The sequence below is a fragment of the Halichondria panicea genome, chromosome 8, assembly GCF_963675165.1.
Source record: "Halichondria panicea chromosome 8, odHalPani1.1, whole genome shotgun sequence".
Classification (NCBI taxonomy): Eukaryota; Metazoa; Porifera; class Demospongiae; order Suberitida; family Halichondriidae; genus Halichondria; species Halichondria panicea.
In genome coordinates this window covers 3185735-3203734 of record NC_087384.1, presented here as the reverse complement: position 1 = coordinate 3203734, position 18000 = coordinate 3185735, and the positions used below count along the sequence as shown (strand labels likewise).

General features: G+C 39.9%; 1 protein-coding gene across 8 annotated transcripts in view; it reads right to left on the bottom strand.

Annotated features, from left to right (window-relative positions):
- LOC135339913 (uncharacterized) overlaps nt 1-18000 on the bottom strand; it is a 31418-nt gene that overhangs the window by 12260 nt on the left and 1158 nt on the right. The window contains exons 2-11 of one of the 8 annotated variants that reach the window (XR_010396140.1): nt 17931-17969; nt 16832-16912; nt 16078-16722; nt 8561-8848; nt 8121-8330; nt 5756-8043; nt 4930-4986; nt 3274-3613; nt 3143-3179; nt 2452-2511 (exon numbers count right to left, since the gene is read on the bottom strand). Coding sequence is in view for 7 of the 8 variants with exons in the window: in XM_064536148.1 (XP_064392218.1) it covers nt 2452-2511; nt 3143-3181; nt 3277-3613; nt 4930-4986; nt 5756-8043; nt 8121-8330; nt 8561-8848; nt 16078-16722; nt 16832-16912; nt 17931-17969 (4044 nt within the window). In the remaining variant the exon portion in view is untranslated. Of the gene's footprint in view, nt 1-2451; nt 2512-3142; nt 3182-3273; nt 3614-4929; nt 4987-5755; nt 8044-8120; nt 8331-8560; nt 8849-16077; nt 16723-16831; nt 16913-17930; nt 17970-18000 lie in introns of all 8 variants that reach the window. The other 7 variants (XM_064536149.1, XM_064536148.1, XM_064536150.1 and 4 more) reach the window with 7 other exon arrangements.

Here is an 18000-nt window from a genome sequence, read left to right as displayed (position 1 = left end):
TGTAAACTTCATTCCCATTGTGGCAGAAACACTAGGAGGTCTAGGCGAAGAAACAATCAACATCATAGGTGCCATCGGAAATGCCATCGACCGGAGAGTAACCATGACACATTCCACATCCTCCACCAAAAAGCATCTGTTTCATCGCCTGGCCATTGCACTTTGGAGAGGAAATGCCTGCCTGTGGCTTCATCGCCAACAAACTTTACCTCCTTCAGCGGATGGTATCCGCTAAACTGTATGCCCCCCCCCCCTCTTATCTTTTGGTCTGTTGTTTTTGTACATTTGTACTGTTTGATATTACATGAAAAAAAAAAAAATTACATCCACCGGAATAATTAAAGGGTGTGTCCAAAGAGATCAATGCTACTATACTATACGTAGCTAGCTGTTTTAACAGATATTTTCTGAGTATTGTAGCTAACAAAAAGCTAGCGCTTTAGTCCAAGGCTAACTCATATGTTGAATAGAAAGTTTGTGCGGACAGATGATGCTATGAAAGATTCTGAAGAGACTGCAACAGCCTTCAATGTGAGTCAAACTAGCCATAACTCGAGAAAAAAGCTTTAGTTTGCTAATCCACGGATCAAAATCCAAGAGAACGTGGCTAGAAGCCTATAGAAGCTGTTAGCTTTCGTCGCATTGCAACCGTTGAGCAGTTACAGCTGGAACAGACACACACAGACACACACAAAGTCAGCTTTACCGTATCCCTCGTGCGGCTACGCCTCGAGGCATAATTACTTTCAGTAACTTCTAAGAAATAAATACTGCTGATTTGACTGCATTTCCATTCTCAGCTCCACCCATCTATATATCCATGCAATATGTAATTCCGCAAGAAATAAAAGTTTATTGGAGCAACTTTTTGCATAATCTGGAGAGTTGAGATGAAAGACATGCTCACTTGTGTTTTTGTTCATTTTCATAAAAAAAATCTACTCTATTTTTTACCCTTGGGCTCCCAGGTTAGCTGTTGTTTGCTAGACTCTTCCAGAGCTTGCAGAAAGCCCTTCTTGTTTGCTCACTTTCTGGTCCTGTTTCCTACCATTGAATTTACTGCACGATAATCCGCCCACGCACTACTTCCGGTCTGACATCTCTACACATAATTAATACATCACTTGTATTTGTAAATAGGTGTGTGAATCAATTTGTTTGGTACTATCTTATTATTGTGTACTGGCCTTAATATGAATGCAGATATGCCATTGTAACTGTTCAAGCTAGCAGTAACATTATACGTCTCTATGGATTGATAATCTCATGCCTCTTATTGCAGAATATGGATTGCTGCTCAGGCAAAAAAGCTTAGTGAGATATCAGCGCACAATGAGGCCTCTTTGCAGCCTTTATACTCAGTCAGCAAACTAGATCTAGCATGACCCCATCAAGCATCTGCCTGAGTTTGTCGATATAACGGATAATTATTAATAATTATGCTGAAAATGTCGCGCTATACGGTATTTTAAGTCAACAGAGTATAAGTTATAGTTAAACAATGGCGCGGAGTTGGTTTATCAGATTACTCGAGCGTGTAAAGCAAATATACCACGAGAGGCCATAGTTTAACTGGCTTGTACTATGTTTAGAACTGCACTACTATGTTTAGCTACTTCCTGTCATGCTTCTTCAATGAATATGTTTATAACTACTGTTTGCCGTCACTGTTGCTATAACTATGCAATGAATTTGCTATCATTATTAAAAAGCGATGGCTGATTCAAGCAAGTGTCTATGATTCAAGCAAGCAATTGTGAAGGCTATGTTTCTGCATCCTTCTATCTTTATAGAAGGCACTTCAAGAAAGTACACTGGTGCTACTTGTCTACAAAGAGTGCAAATGTACCCGAAAATATCATTCCACAAGCCTACAGTACTGTACTGACCCAGTGCAGTGCAGTCTCTTTAGTCTGAGGAATTGTGAAGGAACCAGATAAACACTTGGCAGTCTGGACCCTTCTTACTGCTCCTGGTCCCATGCAGCAATGTAATAAGCAGGTTGTGACAACCAATGTTGAAAGTTGAAAAAAAGCAACACAAACAAACCAGTATCGTTCACAGAGTTCTTCCAAATTTGCCTCCCTTTTTGGAACTATTCATCGCTCGAACTTGGCTCTTTTTATGTTGACTAAAATCATTAGTAGTCTGTTTTGTATTGAATTCTCTCTAGCTCGAATATTGATTGAATTGAGTAGTGTGTCATTGTTTTAATTGAAACAGTGTGTCAATTTTGTTGCAAAGGTGGGATACTGTATTCAGTTCTAGCTGTACATGTAGTTTGACCACAGCCATGGTATATGACAGTTATACACTAGGGTATAACTGCCATATACCATGGCTGTGGTCAGACAGGTGGTATAAGTAGTATAAACTACAACTGAAGCCTTTGATCTTTGGTGCAACCATAGTACAAGACACAAACATAATTATACACATATATACACAAACCTGTCTGTGTGGCTGAGTCACTCTTTCTGAGAGTCTGAGATATACAGGGTTTTGCAGAATCTTTGAAATAGAGGGTGTAGAGCGTTCCTTATATGGATATGTAATGTTTACACATTGTGGTGTCATATACACATTGTGGTGAAATGCCAAGTCTGATTGGGAAGCAAAATTCAAAAACAAAATGGCTTTTTCTTGTGAAAAAAGCTGACCAAGGGGATATAAGGTGGAGAATAGTGCATCAGACAGAGCTGCTTGGACTGTCTTATCAAAGTGTTGCTGAGAATCTTCAAGTTGATCCATCAACTGTTTGGAATAGTGCATTGTTGACATGCTGACTAAGATCTACAACTTTATGGTTGACCACAGATAACCTTATAAGGAACGCTCAACGCAAAACGCTTTTTTGTGGATATTGCAAAGATTCTGCAAAACCCTGTACTGAGGAGAATAAAAATAAAGTTGTATCTTAGACAATAAACATCATCAAGAGAGTTGTCATAAAGCCTGAGTTGCATGAATCGTGTGTGCATGTACAAATGTATAGGCTCAGGTTATAGTTGTCCATGTATAGGTATATACAGCCTGTTGTGGGTTTATAATTTAAAGTGTAGAACACAATTGAGACCCATGCAGCCAAGTATATATTGTGAACATAATGTTTATAGCGTGACTGATCATAGTGTTCCCATACCTTGCACCAGGTACTCCTCTCTGAATGTGCCATGGTCCTGTAAAGAGTATTATTATACACATTCTACAAACTGTATTTTGAAATGCTGCATGCAGTAACACAATACTGTACACACAGTGCAAAGTAAATACCTTTTTTTTTCAAGTACTGACAAATGTTGGTAGCAATTTTTTCCTTCCTCAGATCCCATAAGATACTAATCAGTACTCTGAAGGTTGCTTCGCTGGGTTCGTGTCCCCTCCAAATTGACAAACAGTTGATAACTGCTATTTCATTGCCTTTAGCACAAGCATCTCTCTTCACGTCAACTTGTTCATTGCCAGTCAACTTCAGTGGGTTGAGGTAGAGCTCCACATTATCAAAGTGCATAGCTACTGGAACAAGGTCGTCTTGTTCAATCTCTCGATCCAACTGCTCATCAGTGACTTCATACTTGACCATCAACTCATTGAGACTGGTAGTTCGTGGATCCTATACACATCATTATATGAACATGTAATTTATATTGGACCTGCATGCAGGGGACGGAAGTGCTGCTGCCACGCCCATTTTACTATCAAATGTTCATGAAAATGATCACTTCAGTTGCAACCGCATTCTGTACTGCCATGTGCTTGATCTATTTATGCAAGACTGCATGCAAAATTGAAGTTTTAGCTGTTAAATACGGTGGCCCTGAGTGCTACTCCTAGTTGCTAGTTGGCAGTTGCTAGTTGGCAGTTGGGAGTTGGCAGTTCGTAACGGCAATATTAATCTTCATAATTATTATAATTATGTACATCATTCTAGGTAGGGAGGTAATTTCAAGTCTAATCCCTATGCACCTATATTCCTGGTAGGGGGGGGAAGGATTATAACAGGTTCTTAGATTCTATTGAGGCCATTTAAAGTTATAGTTAAAAGATTAGAGGCAGTGAAAAGATCTATATATTTGCTAACTGGCGTAGAAAATGTAGTCTTTTAAGTTTACTGGCCTCAGACGGCACTAACGTGTGTCCACTATACAATGTACATTAAGTAGGGCTTGCCCCCATCAATGAAGGCTTAGAGAATAATTCCTGGCATTAGTTCGTTGCGAAGTTTAAAGGTCACAAACTCCCAACTCCCAACTGCTAACTACCAACTGCCAACTGCCAACTAGCAACTGCGAACTACCAACTAGGCATTTGAACTATCAAGTAGCAACTGCGAACTACCAACTACGCGGTTGAACTATCAAGTAGCAACTGCGAACTACAAACTAGGCATTTGAACTATCAAGTATGAACTGTCAACTAGGAGTAGCACTCAGGGCCACCGTAATTAAATGATGCATGAGTGATTGTTAGCAAGCGCTCAGGAGAGGAACTACAGCCCACAGAAAACAAGCAGTTATGACAGTAAATCCAACCTTCAGTGAACAAAACAAGAGTGGCAACTTGCAGTAATACTGTCTGTATAGCTACAGTAACAGTATGCAGTAAGGTAAGGTACGTATAGGCAGGATTTGTTGCAAAAAAATCACTGTTGGATTTACTGTCTTACCTGCTTGTTTTCTGTGGGCTGTAGCTTCTCTCCTGAGCGCTTGCTAACAATCACTCTTGCACAAGCACATGGCAGTACAGAATGTAGCCTCGATTCAAGGCCGATTAAAATACGTATTTTAATCGGCCTGGAATCGAGGCTATACAGAATGCAGTTGCAACTAAAATGATCATTTTCATGTGCACAGTTGATAGTAAAAGTGGGCGTGACAGCAGCACTTCCGTCCCAGACTGGGAAAAGCCAATTAAATTCCTTCTATATACCGTTGTGTGGAAAGGACTATTCACCTTTTGATCATCAATAATATCATGGGCTAGGTCCTGCATGTGCATGAGGGGAAATGGGAGTAGTAAAACACCGTACATGCAGTGGGTATATTTTGAGGGTATAAATGTTTTCACTGAAAGCAAGCATTTTATACTCACAAATTTTATCACATGCATATGCATGCATGCATGCTGCAAAGCGGCTATTATTCCGCCAAAATTAGGCTAACATGCCGTTTTTCCACGAAAATGTATATGCAGTATATCTTCTAATTTATCGGACACTTCTAATTACCCCGGACACTCTTTTGGGCAATTTTCGTTGTTCTAATACAACGGACACTCCAGTTGCTTTTTGTTCTAAATATCCAGACAATACTTTGAGTTACATTCACCATTCACGATCACAGACGGCAAGTAAGACAAAACTTAGAGTGCTGCAGTTAGATAGCTTTAAGTAGCTAGTTTTAGATAGCTAGTGCAACTATTCAGTCGCACACTGTTCTATTAAACTTAGCTAGCTCGCATGCAGCTGCTTGCTTGTTCTGGACACTTCGCATGCTGTATAAAATCTGTTCCAATTATACCCAGACAATTTCCAAAATAATTATTTTTTGCTGTCCGATAAATTAGAAGATATACGGTACCCACATAATACATCCACTATACAGTATAGGTCCTGCTATTGTGGGCATGCGTAAAAGAAATAAGAGCAAAGGTGCATGGTATATAGATTATTATTTTTAAACTCCTGTTTTTGCTGGCCATATACATAGACTATTACAGCTGCATTCATACTTAGAGGTACACAATTATAACTCACCTTTGTGAACCATGTCTTCATTTGAAGGGTTGCATGTATAGCAATCTTGCAGCTCTCGCAAGTCAGGCTTTTAAGGTCTGCTGGATTAATTACTACTAATGATGATCTGCTACCCATTGTTTCCTTACAGTTGCTTTGAGGGCATTTAAAAGCAAAATCATAGCCATGTGACAGCTGGAATAGAGAACTCTGTCGCATTCTGTCGATTACATTCTTGATTGATTTCTGTAACATGTCTTTAAGCAGTGGGCAACAGTTGGTGCTGCTGAACTCTTCATCTTCAACAGCACCTGGGGGTCGAGATACTCGAAATTCACAATACTTGGCCCGGGAAATCAGCACAATATTGTAACGCCCTCGAAATCGAAATGTGATTTTGTTTTTGTACACAACTTTATCTTGCTCTTTCCCAAGTAAAAGCAAATCCTTGTTGTTATCATTTAATAAATTAGCTACAAGGGCAGAAACAAATCCCAATGGCACAAAACTAGTTTTAAAACGGACACAAAGGGGCTCTGGATCTCGATCAGGATCTGCTCCTTCGAGAGTCGTATTCAATACCTCACTAGTGGCTGTTTGAAGAACTGCTGGAAGAAAATACCCAGAGATTGAATCCATAACCATTGGAACAGCGATGTTTAGATACTCCAACAACGGTATCAGGTCTTCAATGGGAAAGTGGTTTTTTTTAGCAGTGATAGCCTCCATCATGGTGTGATCTTCAGGAGAAAAGAAACCCTTTTGTGTGAAGCGATCGAACACAGGTGCTTTTACATTCCGTTTGTTTGGATCATAAATATTAAAAATAAGGTCACTAATAGAAGTGAAAACTGCTTGAGGATCACAGATGACGATATCCTTTGAAAGTTTGAGCTTTTCCTCCTTCTGAAAGTACATCACTAACCCGATGTATTTGTGAAGGAATGTTAGAGCACATTTTACTGTCTTCTCATTCATTTTAAAGCAATCACCAACTTTAACACAGTCTGGAAATTCTATAACACTCTTCTTCTTTTTCTGAGCAAGAATTTTCAAGCAAATACTAAACATCAACCACCTTGCTGGGATTGTGTACTGACGGAATCTGCTTTCAATAAGCTTTTTAATAAGTTTTCTATAGTTATCAACTTCAGGTTTGCCCCCAGACTTATTATTAATTTGAAAGAGAACTTCTTTTTTTATTAAATTAGAATAGTTGATAAGGCCATCCTCGTAGAAAGGGGTAGTGTCCAGCGTTGCACGAAGTTGCTGATTGGTTTCTTTTACTTGTTCAGTAGCTGTCTCACCACCAGATTGTAGTTCATCTGCATAGGTTCCCATAATCAATGCAAGTGAGCTGATCTTCTTCTTATTGGCATCCGATTTAGCATCCTGGTCAGAAGATAAATACTTCTCTACCTCCTTGTCAGAGTGACCAAAGCATGCAATACTGGAGAGAGCAGTGAAAATAACTTCTTCTGGTGTATATGTGTAGTTTTTACAGACTAAAGCTTCCATCTCGTTTTCGCCTTTGTATAGCGACTCCTTTGGAACATCCAATTCCCATAGAAGTTTCATGAATACAAGGTACATTGCTGGTCCAATTGTCAAGGATGGTAGCAATTCTAAGAAAGCCGGTTGACCACCAACATCCGCGATGTTGATTATAGCATGTATTGACTTTATATCATCATCGGGGGAATCACTCGATGTGTAATGCTTAGAATAGCGTAGCTTTTCAAACTCTTCATATGCTTCGTCGATCTCGCTTCTTTGAGATTTTGTTTGAGCTTTTGGAGTGTCGGGGGACTGCTCGGAAGATGGACAAGTATTAGTTGTTACAGCAACAGAGTTATTTTCAGATTTTGTTTTATTTGTTGGGATCACATTAGAATCAGATGAATCACTTTGTTGAAGCGACGCTTGAGGAATCACCTTTGTTTCTTCTGGAGCAACCGTTTCATTAAGTGTTTTGGCTTCAGTCTGAATATTTAATAGGGAAATGAGTGCTCTCAATTCCTTACCTATGTCTGATTCACCAAGTACATGCCAGCTTTGTTCAGTTGACAGAGCTACTGATTCATGATTGTAGCCTAAGAATACTTCTCTACATTCAGACTGGCCAGTGCTTCTAGTTGGTCCATTTTCAGGATCTTCATCGATATCCCATTGCATGATTCCAAGAAGTCTACGGATAAATGTTGATTTTCCTATTTGTCCTGGTCCAAGAGCAAGCATTTTGAGATAGAACAATTTAATCTTTTTATCATTTTTTATTGCTTCATCATAGATTTTATCCTCCTGTATCCCTGAAAACAAATAAATGAATTGCTTGAATAGCAATAACTTTAATAGAGTGCAGGATGAATGACGTTATATTGCTTACGTGTTTTCAGCTTCTGTTTCAGACCAGTTGATAAATACGATGTATGTGTGGTCTGACCAAGAACTATTTGTAGCTCCTCGTAAGTCAGATTACTTGTTCCACTGAGTAGCTCCTTAATATTTAAATCCAGTTCATCATCTTGCAGTGAAGTCAAGTTCTGTAAAATTATTCCAAGGAGATTAGACTCCTCGACTTCAATTTTGGTTCCATCTGTACATTCAATGAGAATTCTATAGATTTGACTATAAATACTGTAAGGTTAGGGTTAGGGGGTTAATATTACCATAGTGGACAATTTTTTGATGAAAATTTCGTATGAACCATAACTGTTCAGAATGGTGACGTAGAACCTATTGCATAATTTGTTCGTTTAATTAATGGAACATACATATGAAAAAACTCTACGATATACGGTATATAATATATTATATCTATAATACCAATTTCAAGGACAGCCGAAAATGAAGGGACTTGCACATCTGAAGAAAATTGATGTGTGACAATACACTTGTAGCTACCACAGTGCTTGGACAAGGACTTCAAAACGACTAGTTCACTTGTTGTTGCTCCCTTGTAGTCAGCATTGTAATCTGATACACTCTGATTGTTAAAGCACCAGTTGTAAGAGATCTGCCCAGGAGAAGACGCAGTCACAGCAATGAAGAATTTGGCATCCTCACCAACTTTAGTAAGCATATCCTGGGGATGTTGTTTAATTTTCATTTGAACTGGAAGTGGAAAAAAGTTAATGGTAAGAGGGGCGTTTTGCGGTTAGTGCATGACTTTGTGGTTAGTGAATTATGCACTTGGCAACAACGTAGCAACGGGATATAAAGCTATCCAACACACTGGATTGATTTATAAGCACTATGCGATATTTTTTTCACTACCAGTTTCTATAGCACTTGCTGGGTTAATGGTAAGGTTTACCAGACTTTTCTTGTCTCTACGAGGAACACTGAGAGCCAATGATTTTAACTGTTCTGAGTCCATTGTCACAAGCAGGTCTTCTAGGCATTTGTCAACTTCGTCCTCCTAACCTTTGTTTCTATCCTGCAGCCATGTTTTAATGCCCATTCAGTAGACTTTTGTGTCTTTTTGGGAACGATATAGTGTAGCAAGCTGTTCCTTGCTATGTAGTTAGCTAGCTAGCCAGAGAAGCTTGGGCTGGGCGGGGGTGGGGCTCGAGTGCAGAGAAAAGAGGAGGCTGGGCTCATTTGTTGCATAACGCTCCTATAGAAGTTGGAGTCATATAATTACTAGCTTGTCCGATACAGTGCCAATGCGAAGGTTTTTAGCAGAGAAGCAGAAATATTTCAGTCAGACTAGGACATTTTCAAAAATAAAGCTGTTGCTTGCTTATTACAAATTCATTATAAATTGAAGTGCAAACCCTGGGCGTTAATTTGGGGTATATACATGACTAGCCATAACTCGAGAAAGAAGCTTTAGTTGGCAAATTGATGAATCAAATCCAAGAGAAACGTGGCTAGGAGATTATAGAAGCTGTTAGTTTTTGTCGCATTACAACCGCTGAGCAGTTACAGCTTATGTAGAGTGTTACCAGATACGGTAATACTCTGCACACGCACACGCACACCGAGTCATGTAACTATACATAGAATATGAACAGCATAAAATCTTGGCATAAATAGTATGTGCAAAGACAATAATTAATTATTAGTTTACAAGCTCAAAACCACAAGCCAGATTGATTATAAAGAGGATGAAGCTAGTGGTGGTGCATAAACCCAGGGGCGCAAGGGTGAACTCAAAACAAAGGTAAAGCGCATGTGGTGTTTTAAATTGTGACTTTTGACATTGGTGTACCTCCTCTGATGGGAAGCTGGATGGCTCACCGTTAGCAGATCTAGGATAAAAAGCTTGGGGAGAGGAAGCGCAGCAAGTCGGGTTGCAAGCTTATCTGGGATTTGTCCTGCTGCATTATGTAACACTGCTATGAATATTGTTATTCTCAAGTGGGTGTTAACCGACTTGATGACGTGTAGACCACAGCATACACTGCATGCGGTTTCGCAACTAGATGCAAACGGAAGTGTAACCAAGCACATAAAAAATGCTTCAATCTGATAGGGCGCCACTATAACAAATCCCAGATAGGCTTGCAACCCGACCTCCCGTCAGGGACGGTCGGGCTACGCCCAACTAGTGTGAATTTTGCACACGTTGGATTGACTGAGAGGCGTGGCCAACACCCACTTTAATAAACGATATTCATTGCTATTGGCTCACATAGAATGAATAATATTCATGATACTATTGCATAACAGGCCAGAACAAAACTGTGGATAGGCAGAGGAGGTACGACATCCGCGTGTCTTAACACTCACATTCTACATTATATTGAATTTTGACCTAAGGAATGTGTGTGTAAAACATTTCCTTTGACACGCGGATGTCGTACCTCCTCTGGTGGATAGGCTTGATTCCCGACCTCCTTCAAGGAGGGCGGCGGCGCTCGACTAATCCAGATCCTCCTGGCAGAATCACATTTTTCTTGAGGGCCTGGTAAGCCACAAAACACTACCATATAACAATTTGTTGCCCAGCAGACGAGTTTAACGTCATTGGGCAACAAGTTAGTTATTGCACGCGCCCTTGTGCAATATGCCATAATGCCATAATTATATTGACATAATGCCCTCGGGCCGCACTGGCTGGGCGATAACAATATGCATGTACACAAGTCTTTTCTTCTCATATATTATATACACTGAACTCCAGATCCTAGAAGAATCATTTTTTCTTTCTTGAGGTCCTGGTAGCCACATAATACAATAGATAACAGCAATAGATGCATGTAAGTAAGTTTTTTCTTCTCAGTGAGATTATATAGATAAGCTAACTTTAACATTATAGAAACTACTATAAATTAACACTAATACGTTTTGAGCGAAAGCATAACATGGCGAGAGGCATTAGCAAGCGCACGCTTGCAACACTCATTATAAACGTTATTGGTACATAGCCTATGGTAGTCCATCTCAAACACCTCTTTCCCAAGCAATCGAGATTATGTGTTTTCCACATGATACCCACCATCAAGGGGTATAAGTTTTAGGGGACCTTAGATAGGTCTGCATAAGGCCTCAAACAAATAAAAGTGTTTCCTGGCGGGGGGCAACACGGATGGTTTAGGAATATGCCCCGCCCCCCAATTTAAATTAAGCCAAGGAAAAATCACATGCGTGGACTCGTGTTTCCAATCCCTCTCTTCCTTTACTTTTGAGAAAGCAAAAACATGGCGAGAGGCATTAGCAAGCGCACACTTGTAACACTCGTTAAACACTGTATTTAGGAAACATCGTAACTATGTCACAAAAATATCACCCAAAATGCATGTATCAGAGCGTAAAAACAAACTACAAAAAACATTGTACCGTACCCTCACAAAAATACGCCCACTCTTTTCCGCGAGAAGTCTAGGCTTATTAGGGGACTGGGCGTTTAATCGCGAACGGTGAGTTTTTATTCAAATATACGCCCACCCGCGGCCTCAAATCGAGGTTTACACTTTGCTCTATGACAATTCTTGTTAATTTATTGTATTTTCATTTTAATGAACATTTCATTGACAACAACAATGTTATAAACTAATGCATGAGTATAATTAAAGCATGACAAGAGAATAAACATGAAGAAGTGGACTCTGACACTATTCGTTGCTTAATTGTCAATGTCAGATGTAGCAGAACTTCCCGAAGGATGGTAGGTCATACTTCTACAGAGCAGCTAGCTATATATCAGGTACTTCATTTCAGAAACCAAAGTAAGGTAACCTGCAAAATTAGCCTGTGTGATAACTTTCTTGGACTTTGTGTTTTCTAATAATAGGACTACTTGTTCCCTGCATAATTATATATACATCTTCAAGGGCAAACAGATCCATACAGAGTAGTTATATGTCTGATCTTGGTCCAGCAAGGAGTATAGTCTTACTAGCTAGCCTAAAACTTCCTTTTTTCACTAAACGAGTGTTGCAAGCGTGCGCTTGCTAATGCCTCTCGCCATGTTTTTGCTTTCGCTCAAAAAGTATTAGAGTGTTATAGAAGAGGTAAATAATTGGATCCAAATAATTTACAATGTGCTTTAATTGTTTCACAAGGGGTGTCCACAGTTAATAATAGTGCATACTGATCGTCTTAAATGGCTTGTTTTGTAGCCAAAAAGTGCATGGGAGCAAACCTTTGTCTGCTCAACGGTTGTAATGCGACGAAAACTAACAGCTTCTATAGGCTTCTAGCCACGTTCTCTTGGATTTTGATTCGTGGATTAGCAAACTAAAGCTTCTTTCTCGAGTTATGGCTAGTTTGACTCACATTGAAGGCCTCTTCAGAATCTTTCATAGCATCATCTGTCCGCACATACTTTCTATTCAACATATGAGTTAGCCTTGCGCTAAAGCGCTAGCTTTTTGTTAGCTACAATACTCAGAAAATATCTGTTAAAACAGCTAGCTAGCTAGCAGTAGCCATTTGATCTCTTTGGACACACCCTTTAATTATTCCTATGGATGTAATGCGCATGCGCGCTCATTCCCCATGTGTGAGAAAATAATATCAGACCAGATCCTCCTGGCAGAATCATCTTTGTCTTTGAGGGCCTGGTAAGCCACAAAACACTACCATATAACAATATAGATAACAATATGCATACACAGGTCTTAGATATTATATACACTGAACTACAGATCCTGGAAGAATCAATTTTCTTCTTTCTTGAGGTCCTGGTAAGCCACATAATACAATAAAATAATAACAACAATAGATGCATGTAAATAAGTCTTTTCTTCTCAGTGACTTTAAAATTCATTATAGAAACTAATATAACACTCTAATACTTTTGAGCGAAAGCAAAAACATGGCGAGAGGCATTAGCACAGCGCCAGCTTGAACACTAGTTTATTGTTAGTAAAAAAGGTCATTTGTTTTGTTTTTTGAGCTATATTTTTGGACTTTAAGATCATTCTTTCAGCTTTCAAGTAAGCTGTTTGGTTACATAAAAACACAAGCTTTCCAATGGTAGTGGTCCCATAAAGTTTAGATGGTGTATTGCACACTAAAAAGTGTTTTTCAACCTTGAAAGTTAGGGTGAGTTGTTTGCAGAAGCTCTATTGCTCAATGTAAGGTATTATGGATTGGTTACATGAGAGAATCTTGTTCTTACATAATAGAGCTATAGTATGATACATAGCATAAGCCTCATATTGCATGGATTAGTGAGTTACACTCTGCTTTATGTAAAAAAGTTTGTACTATAGTGACAATTTTGTGGAAGCTATTTCTCAAATAGACTTTTGCAGATGTGTTGTTTTCTATTATTGTAGTACTCTGCTAGAATGTAGTATGCAAATGAATTTGGAGTGATCGCCCTTCATCCAATCGTGATTTACAACAACTTTTATATTAAAGTGATTACCGTATATCTTCTAATTTATCGGACACTTCTAATTACCCCGGACACTCTTTTGGGCAATTTTCGTTGTTCTAATACAACGGACACTTTAATATTACATTTGTTCTAAATATCCGGACAATACCTTGAAAAGTTGAGTTATCATTCATAGATCTATAGACGGCAAGTAAGACTTACAGTACTGCAGTTAGATAGCTTTGATTAGCTAGTTTTAGATAGCTAGTGCAACTATTCAGTCGTACCCTGTTCTATTAAACTTAGCTAGCTCGCATGCAGCTGCTTGCTTGTTCTAATTATTCCGGACACTTCGCATGCTCTATAAAAATCTGTTCCAATTTACCCGGACAATTTCCAAAATAATTATTTTTTGCTGCCCGATAAATTAGAAGATATACGGTAATTAATTGTCTTTTTAGGATGTGAAGCAAAAAGCTCGTAAGAAAAGGTGCAAGTCCTCCTCAACCAGATCCCACTCTCTCTCAACAAAACAAAAGCATCTAGGAAGACATGAATTCAACAATGTCATCCATAAGACACGTAGTAACCTCACCTCATATTAAGTATACACATATGTACGTGTTTATTTTTGTTTTTAATCTTCTCTGCAACCACTTTTAAATTAATATTATAATTCTTAGAGTACAGTACAGTAGAACCTCGATTATCCGGCCCTCATTATCCGGAACCTCGATTATCCGGCTTAGCAGTTTCAGATCAGAAAATGGGCATGTCCCTAATATGTGCATGCGCGTTGCAGCTGTTACCATGGAGACATGCCTGCTTATCTTCTGCGCATGCGCAGACAACCATGTGGCACTGCTGTTTATCAATAAAGTAGGTGGATCAAGGCGTGGTTTATCTATTCGATTATCCGGCATATTCACGTATCCGGCCTGCTTCTGGAACCAAGGTGTCCGGATAATCGAGGTTCTACTGTATACACTTATGATTAGTGTCAAGGCTCGAGTTCAGTAAGATATAAACACGTTTTTGTCGTGAATAAAATAGATCTAGCTTTTTTGCTGATATGGATGCCATCATGAAGCCTTTATCCTTTAACCATATTGAAGAGTTCAATCTATGCTTTAACTACACTGTGTCCACAGTATGAGCTTCTTGAGGTACTCAACAGCCTGAGCTTAAGCTTGTCGCACACTCAAATATCAATGTGGCCTCAAATTTACGCCGCAATGAAGGGCCTGTAATCGAGGTCAAGGTTAGTAGGTAGGATTGAGCCGTATGACGTAATGCGTTTCCAATCTATGGCTTTACCGTATCCCTCATGGGGCTACGCCTCGAGGCATAATTAATAGTAAACATGTGGCATTCAGCTACTGCGCATGCTCAACTCTTTATTCTGGGTGGGCTTATATCGAGTGAAAATACTCTCGTGCAAGAACTTCGAAGCAAAAGAGGGGATGGGCGTTTATTCAAGATGGGCTTATTTTCGCGAGGGTACGGTACATGTGAATGACATTGCAACCGATTGGAGTTATTCACTCGCCGAATTTCTTGTTTCTTCGCTTTTTCTGGCAATCCTAGCAATGTTACACATTGCAAATGTTTGTTTTTTATTCGATTATGTATACCTTTGGCATCCCTGTCAATACTGGGTATAGTGCAAAACATGGACTCTGGACTGGACTGGACTGGACTAGACTAGAGACTGTGCATGTGGGCAATGTAGCTAGCCATTGCTTGCTGTACTGTAAGCTGCCAGATAAATCAACAAGCAGTAAGCAAGCCTACCATTTCACCCTCAGTGTCCCTAATATCCCCTGGCAATGTCTTATACGCTACTCTGCCATACCCCTCAAATAGTTTGAGCCATCTTAGCTTCTAGGCCTATTCATAATTTTGCTCCTGGGCAGTTTTCACCACACAGAATCTTCTACGAGCACACGTACACACCACTACTAGCACCGCACCGAGAGTACGCAAGGAGCACCACCAGTACCGTATACCAGCCTGTAACACCTGCAATTCATTCTTAGTACAGTGTGTCAAGGCTGCAAGAGGAACTCCTATACCATTGCCTCTATACACTGGCAATAGTACGATTTGAAAGAAGGCCTTACAGACACTCGAGCAAACCTAAATAAAGGTCTAGAGCCAACAGCACACTACCACTATAATTAGATCTATATCCTCCATCACAGCAGTTTGTCATCCTGGCAAGTTTGTTCCACCTGGCGTTAAAAATGTTAAAACTCAGCAGCAGCACAGTTACTCCTGTGAATTTTTGTTCTTAATGTTTAGTATCAATGTGTGCATTTTAGGGGTAGAGTAATTATGGCAGAGTAGCATATAGGGACACTGATATTTAATAGGGACACTGAGGGTGAAATGGTAGGCTTGCTTACTGCTTGTTAATTTGTCTGGCACCTTCAGGATTTGTAACGTACAGCAAGCAATATGGCTAAAGCCGGCTAGCTAGCTATAAAAGCGCTAGCATTGCCCGGCCACATGCACAGTCCAGTCCACAGTCCAGTCCAGTCCAGAGTCCATGCTTAGCACTTACCCCTGTCAATACCAGCCATTCGACAAACGAGCTGCTCGAAGCCTCCATACATGTTGTCATACTTGAACTCTCGAGGAACTTTCTGGTTGAGCTGATACTTAGTGGCTGTCAGCAGTAGAGTAGGTACACAGTCTTGTGGTGGGAACGAGTCATCAATGATCACAGGTACAAATTTACTGCCAGAGGGTGAATCCTTCACCTCCTCAGAAATCTCCGCATACATGGCATTACGGTAAGTAAGAAACCAAGAGGCACGCTCATCTGCAATTGGAAACTTTTGCTTGTCACAAGAGAACAGCTCTTTGAACGCAGGTGAACAGACCATGATGAGGTAGTCACATAGCTCTATGCGAGACACGTACCACTGAAGCCAGTTCCTAGGTTGGGAGTTGCCAAGATGGAGATCAGAGATGACTGAGAAACCAATACGCTCCAAGTCACAAATCAAGTGAGTTATCTGAGTCTGGTTGCGGACAATTTCATCTTTTCGTTCTTTGGGATCATAGTATGGGGATTCTGGGTCTGGAGCATAGCAGACGAACACACTCACACCTTGGCCGAGTCTCGGAAGGTTGTTGGTGACATCTTGCTTGGTTTTGAACTGGGCACTAAGGAGTCGATCTGTCCGGATAGCATCTGTGGCCACTATATAGAAACAAACCACAAACTAAAGATGCTTCTAAAAGTACATGTATGTACTTCAGAGCAAAACGTCATACATTATCATGGAAAGAGTTACGGTATCAAATTTTACCATCACTTTCGAGAGAATTCGGTCCATTTCCCTTAACAATATATGAGAAACTTGACCTCTGAGTCGACGGGTTGTTGGGTACTGAATGTATAAAGATTATAGTGAACATAAAGGCAAAATGAATTGTTGGTACTGAATCTATAGATATGCAGACACACTAGTGAACAAAATTATAAAGTGTTGTAGGTTTTGCTATAGCTAGTACAGGATGAGCTCTAGAGTGTGGTTTAATTGGTACGTAGCATCCCAGTGGAAACAATAATCAACAAGTGACATGATAAAAACATCTTGAATGGATAGATACGACAATGGCTCTTTAGAAGTAGCAAACTCTCTAGAAGAAACTGCAACTGCCTCCACAACTCAAGCTTTACCCAATGTCAGCTAGATGCCTAATTATGTTACTGTTGAGCATGCAGTTATAGAATGCACGCACACATACATACAGTGGAACCCCATTTAACGGCCGACCCCACCCCTAAATAATGACCAATACGGCAAAAAAGCTAAGGTTCCGATTTCAGCCATACCGTAAAAACTATGCTTGACAAACGGAAGAACCACCTTGCTATTCCGTATAACGACCAGCTTTCTGCTCTAATCAGCTTTTTCAATAGAAATTAACTAACTCCCTAACCGTCAGCCACATTTTGGACAAGCAGAACATTATTGTGAAATACATGTAGGTGTGAAGATCTGCTTGCCTCTGCAGTATTTTCAAGACCTAGAGAAGCATTCAGTTCAGTCCAAGTTTCGCTAGAAGATGAATTAACTCGAAGCATACATGTGGATGATGCATAATTAGACACCTCTCTGTAACGGCCAATATTTTAGTGTGTGTTATATATTCCTGCATATAGCGGGAAATTTTCGTGAGGTGCAAAATTTCACGTTTTTTGAGGGCAGAGCAGTTATCGTGAAAGTGAGATAAACTCCCACGCACCGGTTCACATGCAAAGCTATTGGTGGATGTGGTTTCCTGACAATACAACACGAATATTAAACATTTCTGCTGAGGGCTCTGGAGCCAAACGGCACCCGCAAAAACTTCCCGCTATACGGTACCTATTATGTACATCTACGCCCTATAAAAACTTACCATGGAACATTTTCTGTGAGTACTGAGACACGTCACATCCTGGGTACATTAAGAAATATTGACATGCCAT